Raw genomic sequence first — 14,347 nt, 5'->3', positions numbered from 1 at the left:
CCCCCTTATAGATTTTTTTGAGCTTTTAGAAAATGTCTCTCTTTTTTCTTTTTTTTTCTTTTTTTTTTTTGTTAATACCCATCTGCCCCGGTCCACTTTTGCCATTTGTTTTTTGGTGTTTGTTTACCAGCTGTTGTGTTTTGTGATACAGCTGTCTAGGCTTATGCTTCTTGATTATATTAAAGTTGGTATTTTGCAATCAAATAAAAGTTATTTGTCACCTATGATAAGCTAATAAGATCTTTAGTGTATTATTTTCCACTTGTATAATTTAAAAGCTCTTAACGCAAGGTTTACATTATATCTTCATAACGTGATCGCATGTATTCCAATACACAGGTCATGGTTTTAAGTATTTTCTAGCATATCTGAGCCATGTATCTCTTTGTCAGCTTCCCTCCGTAAGTTATTTCCAGGGATATATAATATTTACATGTGAAAACAATTGAAGACACTTGACAAATGTAAATGATGTAACAACTAAGATGGTCGTGGAAATCTATCTATTTCAGTTCTAAACTTGCATTTTCTAGATGGGTCGCATTTGTATAAGAATAGACTGTGTATCGGGAGATTAAATAAAGATTAGTTAACGGAATGGGGAAACAGAAATGAGACAATTACATGACAATATTATGATGTTTATGTGTTTTGTTTCATCATAAAGCTACCAAATCAGGCAAGGTGACGCATGAATTCAATAAAAACATTGGACGTTTTTGTTTTTAATAACACTTTGACTCAAAGCTGCTCACCAAAACAAATAGCTCCTCTACTTTGATCAAGCTGCACATGAAGCGTTCCTGCTCTTGCAGACGACAACAGCGCGAGGCCGTTGATGTGTTTGTGTGATGCAGCTGTCACGAGTCATTGACTCACGGCTCTCTTGTCTGCATATAAATGAATTTTTTCAGGCTTCAATAACATGAGATCCTGTCCATGTTTCATTACTCGTACCTACAGTAGATATATTTACGTTTTTCCCTACTGGTCCACCAGTGTTCTCAACATCTTCTTGTATTATTTATTTTTCTTTTCATCAACTCAAGTACTGCTGAAGAATTACATCATATTTTAGTAGTTTCCAAATAAGCTGACTTAAATCTGTTTTTCAGTTAGCCTAATAATTGTTTTTGTTTTGTGTTACAGTGAAAAAAGCCAAGCTCCAAGGACCTTCAGGTGAGTACTTATGTATTCACAAACCTTTTTTACTTGTTATGAACTTCTACTGTATTTGTTCAGTTTGGTCATACACTCTCCCATCATCTAAATGTTTCACATTTTTAACGCGGACACTGTCTCTCAGTCTTCATTGAATTTGTAGAACAGGAATCGGTAAAGCTGCAAATCATGTTCGGAGCATTCTCTATGGGTCCTGTGGGATTGTTAATGTTTGTTGTTAATGCGGCCATTTGGAATGTATAGTGTCAGACCGCTACGCAGTTCGCATAAACAAAATGCTAATTTGCTTTATTGTTTTTGGAAATATGCCACATGCACTCATTTTCTCATGTAGGTTAATCAGTCAAATTCTGGCAAGTCACCGAAAGCTAGGGTTGATTTTGTAATCCCGTGTCCTTCTTCAGCAGGCCGTTCACAGGTGAGCTTAGATCGTTAGCTGCTAAATCCAAATCCCCACACTCTCCACCTAAGCAAATCCCTCTAGCGTTCACCCTCATGCCTTCCTTTAAGCCCTGTGACGTTTCTTGCTAGAGTAGGCAGCATGGACAGAAAGTCACCGTGGCTTTGGATCTGCCAGTGACTCTCATTCTAAGACCCCGACTGACCCCGTGTTCGTTGAGGATAATTGCTAAAGTTAATTATCTATCAGGTGTCTACATTTGTTCAGCATGATTTTTTTTGTTTTGTTTGTTTTGTCCCTCTTCTTCACCTTTCGGGAAAAAAAAAAATTCTGTGAGGTGTCTGCATTGTGTCACAAGCAGCTCTGTTGCACTGGGATATTGGCTTAAGATTGTCAGCCTATGCTGGCTTTCTCTGTCTGTGCCCTCCTCCCTTCCCTGGGCCACACCACATGTGGCACCTGTCCCAGAGCAAACATCAGGGATAATTCAATTAAGCCTGTTGTCTCCCTTAGGCGAAATGTAAACATCAGTTGCTTTTTTTTTTTTGCTACAGGGCAAATGATTTGTCAAGCACTGTCCTGCATGGGATTTAGAACACCGAAAGTTTTGTTCATAATGTAAATAATTGTAAAAATGAATTTGTTTTGCAAATGCTACAGTGGAGTGAAATGAGCACTGTGTGTATGAGAAGCCAGTCTGGGACTGACTTTTTGCAGTGCTTTTTGTTATTTCAACATTCATTAGAGGCCATTTTTTTTTACAGAAATGTTAAATGACTTTAGGCATGCACGCTTACATCATATTTACATCGTTCACAGCGCTTCTGGTACTCACTGCAGAAATCAGCAGTATCTTATATATGATGCAGATATGATCATATCATGTTATCATTTTACAAACTGTTGTCCAAATTAATGAGTCCAAGCTAATTGTTATTAAATACTAACAAATATTTTAAGGTTTTTGTTGTACATGCGTGAAGAGATTTTTGTCTGATGTAGTGATCAACAGTAGAACACAGTTCATCGCACTGAACATCAATTTGATTATTTTATGTGATTTTACATACTTTTACCATATCATCATATTCATCCATATGGTAAATATTCTTATTAATATTGTGCTAATTGATATTACAGTCCTAGTAGTAGGAAATGTCACCAAGCAAAATTCTCCTCTTCCAAACATAACCCACTGTGCCAAACACCTGAGGCAACGTCAGCATAACTAGCATGCTTCTGTGTGCAAAATAAGGAGGGACAGAAATTATGAAGAAAATGTTTGACACGTTGAAAAAGTTTGATGATGATATTGAATATGAGCCTGAATAGGATTATCTTATTATGATATGAAAATAATCAACTCATTTTTGTCTCAAGATTGTACAAAGCATGATTTTGGCACATTTTGCACTTTAGTCAGGCATTTTTTTTCAGTATAATCTGCGATACAGAGCATGTACACATTTTCGCTCTCCAGTTTCCTTAGGCCTAAAATCCTTAGTCTGCATAAAGTCTGGAGGTGACAGGTAACCATCTTGCTACAGTGGGTCTATGGGTACAGTGAAGTGGCTCATTGTCTTATACTGCAAATACAATTCGATTGTGCATTATAGCTGCATATTCTGTTGTGTATATCTGCACTTAATCTTCTCTTTACTTATAGGAAAGGCATGTTGAGATCAGAGTCCTGCATTTTATGTCATTTTTTGGGCCATTATGTCACCATATTTCCCATTCATGTTGGAATTCTGGGAAGGAACCGCCTTGGTTAGGAGCTGGCCCTTTGTCTGTTTTATTCAGGTTTAAGTATTGAATTAGCCTACTTATTTTAACAATGTGTGATTGATTAGAAGAGCTTTAAAAGTTTACATAAGGCTGGGCTGGGATTTGTGTCTGCGCTGTGCTGTCACCACACCTTGAGATGGGTAGCTTTTAGGCCTTACTTTAGAACCCTTATATGAAGTTGTTGCTGGAGAATACTGTACATGTAGAACTGAGGGTGACCTTGGGTGGGCCAGTGGCTAGCTATCTGACTTTCCACTGATTGCTACAGGAAACTGGGGCTTGATAAGCGCTGTGTGTTGCTGGGTTATGTGAGTGTATGTCTGCCGACACATTTTCTTGGTATGTAAGAATTTAGATTTATTTTATTTTTTCACAAACAAGCTTTTCTTTCAACAATACTCTGTTTAAGTGTCCAGAATACACACCCAAGTTATACTGTTCACATTATGTTCAGTCCAGAACTCTGTGTACTGTAGATGGAGAAACCTCTCATGGGGTGGTCCCAGCAATGGTAGAAAAGTCCTCCAATAGGTTTATGTCTTCTGTTGCATGCAATATTGATGAGTGGTCTGAATTTGAAATGTCAGCCTTCCAACTGCCTGCATTTCCCTGACAAATTTATTGAAAAAACTCATCATCAATCAATAATGGATGAAGACACTTGACTGGGGGCTCAGGGGTGAGTGGGTGGTTCACAGGCAGGAGCAGTGAGCACTGTCTCAAAACATGGACAGGATAAGTAGCCACGATTCACCTCAGTAGTGCTGTGTGTGTGTGTGTGTGTGTGTGTGTGTGTGTGTGTGTGTGTGTGTGTGTGTGTGTGTGTGTGTGTGTGTGTGTGTGTGTTGTCATGCGTTTTAACATGTAAGGACCAGTTCTCCTACAAAGGTAACTTTTTAACAGCGCCCACTTGATTTATGTGGTTTTCTCTTGTGTGTTTGTGTATGTGCCAGGATATTGACAGGGCCAATATTATTAGTCGCCATAGAGCTCAACAGTGATGTCCACTTTTTTAACGGCTCCGGTTCCGGAAATAAATTTCCCATTCATTAATGCCATTGACGTTTCCAAAAAATCCTTTTATAAAGAATTTTAAGCCTGGAACCAAGCCAACCAACTACAAGATGAATCGTGACTATAAAGCATTGGATTCGGATCAATAAAAAAGATTGGAAAACAGAAAAAAGGCAAAGATACAAGACTGTGTACATAATTATTTTTACCTAACGATAGCAGCGACTTGTGGCTTCTACAGGAGCATATACTGTACCTTCGTTTCACAATCTCATAGCTCGTGGTAAGTCTACCTTGGATGGTTATGACATTATGGTTAATAATCAGAATCTCTATTCAGAATATGAATGGGATTTTCACTTCTGGAACCTCACTGTTGAGCTCTATTGCATTATCATGGATATCAGTAGACTTATGTTGGCAAAAAAGAAAATAAAAGGAAGTAAGAGCCAGAAATTACAGTTTTGTGGGCTGCATGTACAGTGTAGCTCCACCAGTGCTGGATATATTTGAGGTAGATAATTTGAATTTGAGAGTTTAAAAAGTCAGATAATGATATATTGGCCAACAGTCATTTTTACATAAGAGAAACAAACATTTTTGATAAGGATCCTTTATATTTGGTTATTAAGGAGAATTGTGACCAAGATATGTACTAAGTGGAATATTTTTCAGTTTAAAAATGAACTTCTCATTGCTTTCTGGTAACAGTCATACATGTTTTTTGTAGTTATTATTTTGTTATAACATACTTTCCAGTGACGTTTCCTGTATAAAAAGTTCTATCACAAATATAAAACTACATTTGAGGGATCATTGGCAAACATGTGTTATGTTTCTGTTATAGGTAAAAAGAAAAAAGTCAATATTGGCCTGAAAAATCCAGTATGGGTCAGGCTTTAGTGTGCAGGCACATACTTTGTGTTTTTCCAGGCAGTTATCCTGTTCCTCCTTAACAGTGCAGATTGTATCAGCTATATAGTTGACCTGCTGTAAAGGGCCCACAGCCTCTAAGTGGCTCTTATCTAATCCATACATCCTCTTTCCTTATCTCATCTCTTCTATTCATGGGAGCCGGCCCAAATGTGGCACAAGGCATGGGCTATCTAATTAGGGAAAGGCTTGAGCATCCCCCGGCTCCTTTGTAATAATGCCTGTGTTTTGTCGCTACTGTCCTCTCAAGACACTAATTAGGTCTGTGTCCTGTCACTCGTGGTACTTGTAGGATGGACGATGCTTTCAGACAGTGTCACGTCAGGGGGATCTCTGGGTGCTTTCTGTACAGCTTTTTGTTTTGGGGCCTAATTTAATCTTTATGTTGTGTGTAAGTGGAATGTTTTAAGAATCCACCTGTGTCAACTGCTTATTGTCTCATTGTGTCAAGAGTTGTGTTTACTTATCTGGCTGCTGTGGTAAAGGCTATGTGCAGAGTAAATGTTTCAATATGTTACTGGGGTAACCAGGACAATCTTTGTTTAGTGTGGTCAGGTGATCAGTCTACAAATGAACAGCTGATGCCTTGCTTTTATTTCCCACAGACCAAACTCTGTGTGTGTGTGTGTGTGTGTGTGTGTGTGTGTGTGTGTGTGTGTGTGTGTGTGTGTGTGTGTGTGTGTGTGTACTGTGTCTGCCTGCATGGGGGCCAACACTCAGGGTTTGCTAAAGGATTTTGCCCCAGGGTTGGCCCTTGGGTATGACAGTACTGTCAGTTTCAAAAAAGATAGGTAGGTCAAATTTCAAGATAAATTCATGTTATTTTTTGGTTTCAAATTTTCATTATAAATTATAGTAGGTATATCTTATACTATAATTTGACTATCTTTTATTGTATCATGTGTATTTAAAAGCACTTTGTTACTGTGCTTTGTAAGTTTTAGAGTTGAAGGGATTATTCGATTAATTTATTAGTCGATCGACAGAAAATTAATTGGAAACTATTTTGATAATCAATTAATTGCTTGTCATTTTCCAAGCAAAAACATTATCGTCACACCCTGAAGAAGGCGTAAGCCGACATGCGTTGGTGTATTTTTAATGTTTCTAGCCCGTTGAATTAAAGGCCTTTTACATTTTTCAAACCTCCTTGAGTGCTTGGACCTGAATCATTTATGCAATTTTTCTTTTGGTTGTAAGTCTTCCTCCTTTTTTTGAAGTAGGGTATTTCCTTCCATGAGCATCGTTGGTTTGAGGGACACCAGTAGCGCTCCTGCTACCTCTCTCTCTTAAAAACATTATCTAGTTCCAGCTTTTCAGTTGTGAGGATTTGCTGCTTTTCTTTCTTATCTGACATTAAACTGAATATTTTGGGATTTTGGACTGTAATATAGTGCAATGATGGTACCATAGTAGGTTGTGATCTTGCGCTGCGCACTTAGATTTCAAATGGCTCTATTTATCATTAGAAATCTGATAAATAAATTATGAGTTGTCTTTTGTAAGCGAGTGAGAGTGTTTTCTAATATTTAAGCTACCCTCATTTATATAACGGGTGTGAAGACTTTACTAATACCAAGGTAGCTGTCCCTTTTAATATCTCTGGATGTATTAGGCCATTGTAAGCAATCTTGCAAATCAGTGAGTAGTACTTCATCAATGTGATGAAGTATCTTGATTTGTCAGGTATTGAATTCAGTGGATCAGCTCAAAACAGACATCCCCATTTGGTTATTTAATCTGAAAATGTACTAAATCATCTCACAATATGACGTTACATATAATGTGATCCATCCCAGTCGGTCATTCGATCCATACTCAAGTTCCTCCAGCTGCTCTTGTGCCCAGGTAAGGGGGTCGGATTTATGCCGCTAGAAGGGGGAGTCGCATGGAAGACCACCGGTGGTGCAGGGCTGGTAACTACCAGAGCGAAACTGAGCACATCAGCAGGCACGTGTTGACACTCCCTCGTCCTACTGCGGGAAATGAAAAGTGGTGGTTGTGTCACGGGCTGTCTAATCCCCCTCCACCCCCCCTCACCCCTCTCCACCAGCGCTGACAGCTGGTGCAGACGGTTGTTGTTGCTCCGCTGTCCGGCACTACTGGATGAGAGGAGGCTGACGGAGATCACTGGGTGTGAAAGTTGTCTACACAGACTGACAGATAGGCCACCTGCCAGTTTCAGAAGCCAACAGAGTTCCAGCAGTGATCATTTACTACAAAAATGGCCAGTTGTCATATTTAAGCTTTGTTTGTAGATCACACGGTTTGCAAAGACTGCCTTCACCTTTGACCTAACTGAATTTCAGTTTTAGTCTTGAAGGTATCGGGGCTGACAGAGACCTTTTCTGCAATATTAACAGGTCAGGAGTGACTTCCACTTCATTACATCAGCAGACCTGCGTCCTCTGTTACATACTGTATGTTTAGAAGGCAATTATTAAGAGTTTTAAGAGAAGCTGTGATTCACAGTGCAGGAGAGACATAACAGGCAGTTGGATCCTGCTGCATGGGTTTGGCTCTCTTTGAAGATTAAAAGGGTCAGTTTGCTGCCCTAGCCTGGCCTGGCTTGGCTTGGCTTGGCATAGAGGGGGGGAGGAGACTTATCTGCTTTCACTCTCACTAGAGCTCCTGATGTCTTTTTCTCCCACACAAAGCCAAAGTAGAACTGGCCTGGTTAGTATTACTTATATCAGTTTGAATGTGTGATCTGCTGCCTGTTTATTTCAGGTGTGTTTCATTTCATAAAACGCTTGAAAGTGTGTATTTTGGCCCAGATATGTTAACACTCTACTAATAATCTGTATGTTCTCCACCGCTCATTTACCCTTTTTTTTTTTTTTTTTTTTTTTTTTTTTTTGCAATATCCATACATAATTCTCTACCTAATACCTAATACAACTCCCCTAAATATGCTCTCAGTGTATTGCCACCACCTCACTATAATTTAAACTATAATCTCCCTTTTCCTTTGTTTCAGACAAGTTCAACACCTACGTGACGCTGAAGGTGCAGAATGTCAAAAGCACAACAATCACTGTGCGGGGGGACCGGCCCTGCTGGGAACAGGATTTCATGTTGTAAGTTATTAAACACAGACACAGTGGGGTCATGCTTCAGCATTTATAGAACTAATTAAATTTCAATTACTTTAATCACCAACTATAGTAAATGTGAAGTTAAAAGTATACTAGAAGTTTTCAGTATTTGGTGAAATTGCACTGCCTTGATGTAGATGTAGTACATGGTTCGTGTCATGTATACTGACACTCTGCTCTGTCAACGCTCTTCAATAAAGGCAAATTGCCAAACAAATAAAAAAATAAAAAATAAATTGTCCGGGAGCTCTGACGCAAATTTTTTGTTATTTATTGTTATTTTTCTTTATTTTAAAGTTTCCCCACCCTAGTTCCTACCTAGCACTTCCAGCTACAGGAAAGGTGTCTGTTTTTCAAGCTGTGCAACTCTTTTTAGGAAAGTATCTTGATTAACAGCTGCTGTTCATTTCCTCCTTATAATTCATTGGTTTAATTTCCTCATTTACTTTCCCTGTGAAAGGTATCTATGGTGACGAGAGAGCCAGCACGTTGTTGCATGTGTGTCATTGTTTGTCTTTTGTGAACTCCCTCATTGCAACAGTGTTTGTTTTTCCAGACCTTCATCCTTCTACTGTCCATTAATGATGTGTCGGCTAGGTCTAATTCAACATAAAACATAATCATTCATCTGCGTTTCCAGCAAATGTTCAGTACCACCTGTTACAACAAAACATGTTTATTCAACGCTAAGAGACGATGACTCAGCTCAAGTAAAATCTAAAAAAAGGAATTCCAAATTTCCAAACCGTGAACCCCAAAAGCTAACTTGGAGCTAATTCTGCTGGAGTTTTAGATATGCTTGAAAGATGTTACCTTAATCTTATCTGAAAATATAATCTAAATTTATATAATAAACAAACATTACTAGTTTATAGTAATAGTTCAACATTTTGTGAAATATGCGCATTCGCTTTCTTGCCGAGAGATGAGAAGATTGATACCACTCCCGTGTCTATACCCTAAATATGAAGCCACTGCCAGCAGCCGGTTAGCTTAGCTTAGCACAAAGACTGGAATCCGAAATCCCTGGAATCCATGGTCCAAAAAAAAATACATAAAAAACAGTACTGTATTGCTTTGATTTTAACCCAGTGTGATGATAGGAAAGCAACCTGTATGCTTTAGATATGCTATGCAAATTAGTTGCCAATGTGAAACCCACCACTATGATCCTTAAAGGCTTTAAAAGAACAAAAAGGTTGTTAAACTGTTATGCTTTGCAAAATTTGTCCACAATTCCATATTGATCTGTATCTAGCACTGACTTTTCTCAGATTGGTTTGCACTGTATTATGATTTTATGTTGTCATGTAACTCATTAACCGCAAGTCCTATTTTACATGATGCATGCCTTACTCCTCTAAGCTTTTTATCCTGTTCAGCTGTTCATGTTTTGCTTTCTCCTGTTCTAATTTTAGATGTTGTATGTTTTAATGGCCTATTTAATATCTGGCCAAGGGGCAACAGTTGAAAATTAGCATTTGGCTAACACTGACACATTTACAGTGGTGTTGTGCAATGTGCATTGTCCCTGAAAATAAATAAATAAATGTGTTTCAGAATTGCATGAAGTGGTTTTTAAAGCAATGTGGAAATGACAAGCGATCAGCGGGAGACTCGCCCCACCTTGTCGGGATAAGTGCTTACTTGCTTTCAGGTCGGCATTTGCAAGTTGATTCCAGTCAGGTGGAGAACAAAACTGGATTTACATTCTCATTTTATTTTTTGTTTTAATTTAAAAAAAGGCATGAACAACAGTACACAATGATAAAATAACAATCTACATGATTTACATTCATTCAATCTGTTAAAATTAGTAACAGTTTGATTTTAATACCTTGCTAGATTCATTTATTCTGTGCCATTTTGAATGAGCACATGATTTAGAAAGCCTATATCTCTGCACCTGGACACCCTGGATACTCAGCACCCCTCCCCTGCACTTCTCTCAATTAGCTGTTCTCTTTGATTATCTTTTCTCTCATCTTCCTTTTGTTTGGTCGTCGATAGTTGTAAACTGCCACAGATGAGAATATGCAAATGCAGTTGTCACGCGGCTCCTTTCAAATTTGATATGCCATTTTATTGCTGTCATCAAGCTGTTTTTGAGCCCTTTGAATAGCGTGTTGAATGACAAAACAAGGCTTGAATGGATTATGACAGCTAATACACAACAAAAAGAGGAAGTAGCCTTTGTTATCAACCAGTGGTAGGGCCTGGCAGTAATTATGTAGAAATTTCTGGTTCATTGAGTGTGAATTGAATGACATACTGGAAAGTTTTCTCGCTTTTTTTTTTTTATTCTGATAACAAAGCCACAAACTATACAGTTTCACTCTTTTATCCGCTGGCATTTCCAACGCTGTTTATCAGGAAGGGTTTCTTATCGAAGCTTGACATTGTCTGATACTCGAATACTGCCTTTTTCCTCAGTGAGATCAACCGGCTGGACCTCGGCCTCATTGTTGAGGTGTGGAACAAAGGCCTTATCTGGGACACCATGGTGGGGACAGCCTGGATTCCTCTAAAGAGTATCCAACAATCAGAGGAGGTTGGAATATGCACCCACACACAAATCAAATAATCTAGAAAAACAAAACTAAATTCCAAAACACTAATTTTGGAAAAAAAATGCTACCTGAAATCCATCCATGAGTAGAAAACAGGGATGCTTTTTTTCATTTAGTACAGTATTTCATTTTAGCATTTTCTGTTACGTCCAAATCACATACAGCAAGGCTTCACTGTTAATTAGCTTTGAAATAATACAAATGCTCCAAAAAGGTTTTGCAGATACATTAATAAGACTACCTGAGATACAGTATATTACTCTTGGAAATGATTATAATGGCATAGAGTAGGTAGAAGAATTGGTCCAATTGTCTACCAAGGTAAATATCAACATACATACATATACTAATTGCAGGAGGGCTCAGGTGACTGGATCTTTCTGGATGCAGAGGTCCTGATGAAGGCGGATGAGATATATGGCACCAAGAATCCAACACCTCATCGAGTCCTACTGGATACTCGCTTCGAGCTGCCTTTTGGTGAGATATCAGAATTGTCAATCTCCCTTTTTTTCCCCAGTTCCTTTGTATTTTAGCTGCATATTAAACTTCAAGAATGAGGGAAATTTCCAATGAATAAACCACATCACATACAAAAGTTTCAGGTGCTTATGTAAGACATTTCCCAATGCTGTCATCTCAAGGACCTGCTCTGACAACAGTGGGTGCATCAGTGATGTAGAGAGTACATTAGTGATTCTGGTTACCTTAGGGCAAATCATACCTGGATCCACTGAGTTACACAGAGGTCGCACATGTTTCCTGCTGAAATGTCAGCAGTCGGTTTCTGAAGCTACACAGGAAATGTATCCAGCCTGAGGCACTGTGTAACAAATCGATGACGTCTTGTAACCTGGTGTCCCATAGTCTTATGCAAGCATACCTTGCACTGATCTGTCATCTTGACTCTAATAGAAAATATAAGAACCATATGAACAACATACATACATACAACATACACTCCACATGAGTAGAATATGAGGTCACATTTGCATAACATACATAACATTATCTCATTGCATGATGTGAAGAAAGACACTTATGTTGAACAACTAGTGGCCAGAAACATGGCACTCTTAGATATTTGTCTTACTGTCTAATGTCCTCTATATGGTTACAATGGGGATGAGGAGTTTCTGTCCAGCTTAAATTGAGGGCACTGACTCATCAATGGCAGATGCCCCTTTATTAACTTAGGTTCAGTAAATATAATTTTGTCTTTGCCAGGTTGTTCCATTGTGGCCAACAGGATTAACAAACCATTAAGAGTGCTTTTATATATTGCTAACATGAAGAAGAGAGGAGAGGAGAGAGAGTTTCAGTTGGTTTTTTTGGGGGGGTCAATTGGGGGCAGAGGAAGTCCACAACAAGCTGACAGACGCATAACTCTGACATGTAATCGTCTTATAAAGTTGTAAGATGTAAGCAAACAATTGCCTATTTACACATCCAGCAACATTATCATTAATTTGGTGTTTCTGTCCACCTGATTAATATAAGTCAAATATTCACTCTCCTTTTGGCTCTTGTTTGGTCTCCACCAACTCCTGAGCAAAATATTTGGCTCTTTAGCTGCTAGATTTTCCACTTTCCTCACCGGCTAGTCACTAACTTTGTCTGACTGTCGCTTAGTGCTAGGCAGATAGCGTACAGTGGAGTTTATCAGAGCTTTTTTGCTGAAAACAGCTGCCTGCTGTTAGAAACATAGCCATAAAATGAGTCATAAATCCAAAACAATGAGTTGAAAGAGGCTAAAAGCTTGCTAGCGGTGCAGAGTTTAATGATACTCATTACGAGCGTGCCCTTTCACAATACTTGTAATAATTTGGTTCATTGTTAATATAGAAATATTCATCAGAAGAGTTTTAATGTTTTCCATAGTGGTGGCCACAACCCACTCACTACACCTTTCAGGATTTCAGATTAAAAGTCCCATTGATAATTAACAGCATGAGTTAACATGCACTGAATTTCATTTAATTTTATTTTTCAAAGGCAACAATTCAGTGCACTTCAATTTGGAGGGTGAAATGCCCCCTGTGCTCCTGCTCTCTGTGTCTTTGACCACAGTTCTACCTACAATATCTCCATTGCCAGCAGTGCATATAGAGCTCAAGCCTTGTGATAAAAACGCATCAAAGTTAAAGCAGGATGTCTGTCCACTGAGTGGGAGAGAACCTCTTCCTCTGTTTTAAGAGGAGACCTTTCAAGGTTGCAGGAGGCCATCATGACTCTCTGTGCCACCAGAGCCATTCATTAAAGCTGTGGGTCGGTGTGTCTTTGAAGCCCTGGCCTTTGTGTGTGTGGCCTTTAATGTGCATCTGTCTACAGAGCAGTGCAAATCCCCCTGAATAGTGGGAATGGTGAAAGTACCTGAGCTTTTTTTTTTCTTTTAAAATGATTTTTCTGTCTGTTGGCATTTTTGAGTTTTTTTATTCTGTGTTAGAAACTGTAACTTGTACTACCTCTTAAAATTTGTTATGTAATGTTATGTCAAAACTCATCCGTAGCATCTTTGGACATTGGATCTCTGTCACTGTGATGAAAAATTTTCCCTGCTTCCCATGTTTGTGGCCATTGCTAACTATTTTCATTTCTTCATTCCTACGAGGCTCATGAGAAATTAAACGGGAATAAATGTATTATGATGGCTTCCTGGAATATGATGCTTGAAATCAGAGGGAGCAGGATGTTGACTTCAAACACAGGTTCACGTGTATGTTCGTTTGTTGTATGCATATTTCTGTACCAGACATCCCAGATGATGAGGCACATTACTGGACAGGCAAGCTGGAACGCATCAATACCATGAGAATCGATGATGAGGTAAAGTGCAAATTACTTTAGGTTTTATTGCTTTTATTTGTATGTATGTGCATCAATGTGTAAAGCAGTAAAAAAAAAAAGCAGACTAACTCAATAGGTTTTTGTTATCTTTTGTTTTAAAAATACTGTCCTTGTATGTTTCTGTTTCATTATACAACCTTGTGTTGTAAAATGATAAAGAAATTACCTTGTATCTTTTTTTGGTACCTTTTTACTACCTCTTGTGCTAATGACGCAGAACTGCTATATATTTTTTTGTTAATGCTGATGGAGTGGTGCTAGTAAATTACTGTGGTGGTGGTAATAATAATAATAACATGAAAAACATACTTGCCTGCTTTTTTTCCCCCTCTCTTTCCTCTGTAGTACCCTCTTCAGGATGACGTTCAGAGTCGCCCGTTGCCATTTGCTGCTTCCCAGTGCTGTGAGTGTGCCTGTCCATGCTGCTCTCGGCCTCTAGATGGAGCCAATTCTCCACCCTTCTAGCGCTCAGGCTTTGATATTATTTCCTCTCACTTCCTTGACCTTGTTCTACT

General features: G+C 38.7%; 1 protein-coding gene across 6 annotated transcripts in view; it reads left to right on the top strand.

Moving 5' to 3' along the window:
- Positions 1-14,347, top strand: part of LOC122865274 (protein unc-13 homolog B-like) — a 68,563-nt gene that overhangs the window by 6,587 nt on the left and 47,629 nt on the right. For all 6 annotated transcript variants that reach the window (XM_044173471.1, XM_044173467.1, XM_044173466.1 and 3 more), the window contains exons 2-7: positions 1,150-1,179; positions 8,298-8,397; positions 10,849-10,966; positions 11,342-11,465; positions 13,738-13,811; positions 14,178-14,235. In XM_044173471.1, the coding sequence (XP_044029406.1) occupies positions 1,150-1,179; positions 8,298-8,397; positions 10,849-10,966; positions 11,342-11,465; positions 13,738-13,811; positions 14,178-14,235 (504 nt within the window). The remainder of the gene's footprint in view (positions 1-1,149; positions 1,180-8,297; positions 8,398-10,848; positions 10,967-11,341; positions 11,466-13,737; positions 13,812-14,177; positions 14,236-14,347) is intronic.

Source organism: Siniperca chuatsi, linkage group LG18 (assembly GCF_020085105.1).
Source record: "Siniperca chuatsi isolate FFG_IHB_CAS linkage group LG18, ASM2008510v1, whole genome shotgun sequence".
Lineage (NCBI taxonomy): Eukaryota > Metazoa > Chordata > Actinopteri > Centrarchiformes > Sinipercidae > Siniperca > Siniperca chuatsi.
The sequence above is the reverse complement of the archived record's forward strand: the minus strand, read 5'-3'. Positions and strand labels throughout refer to the sequence as shown.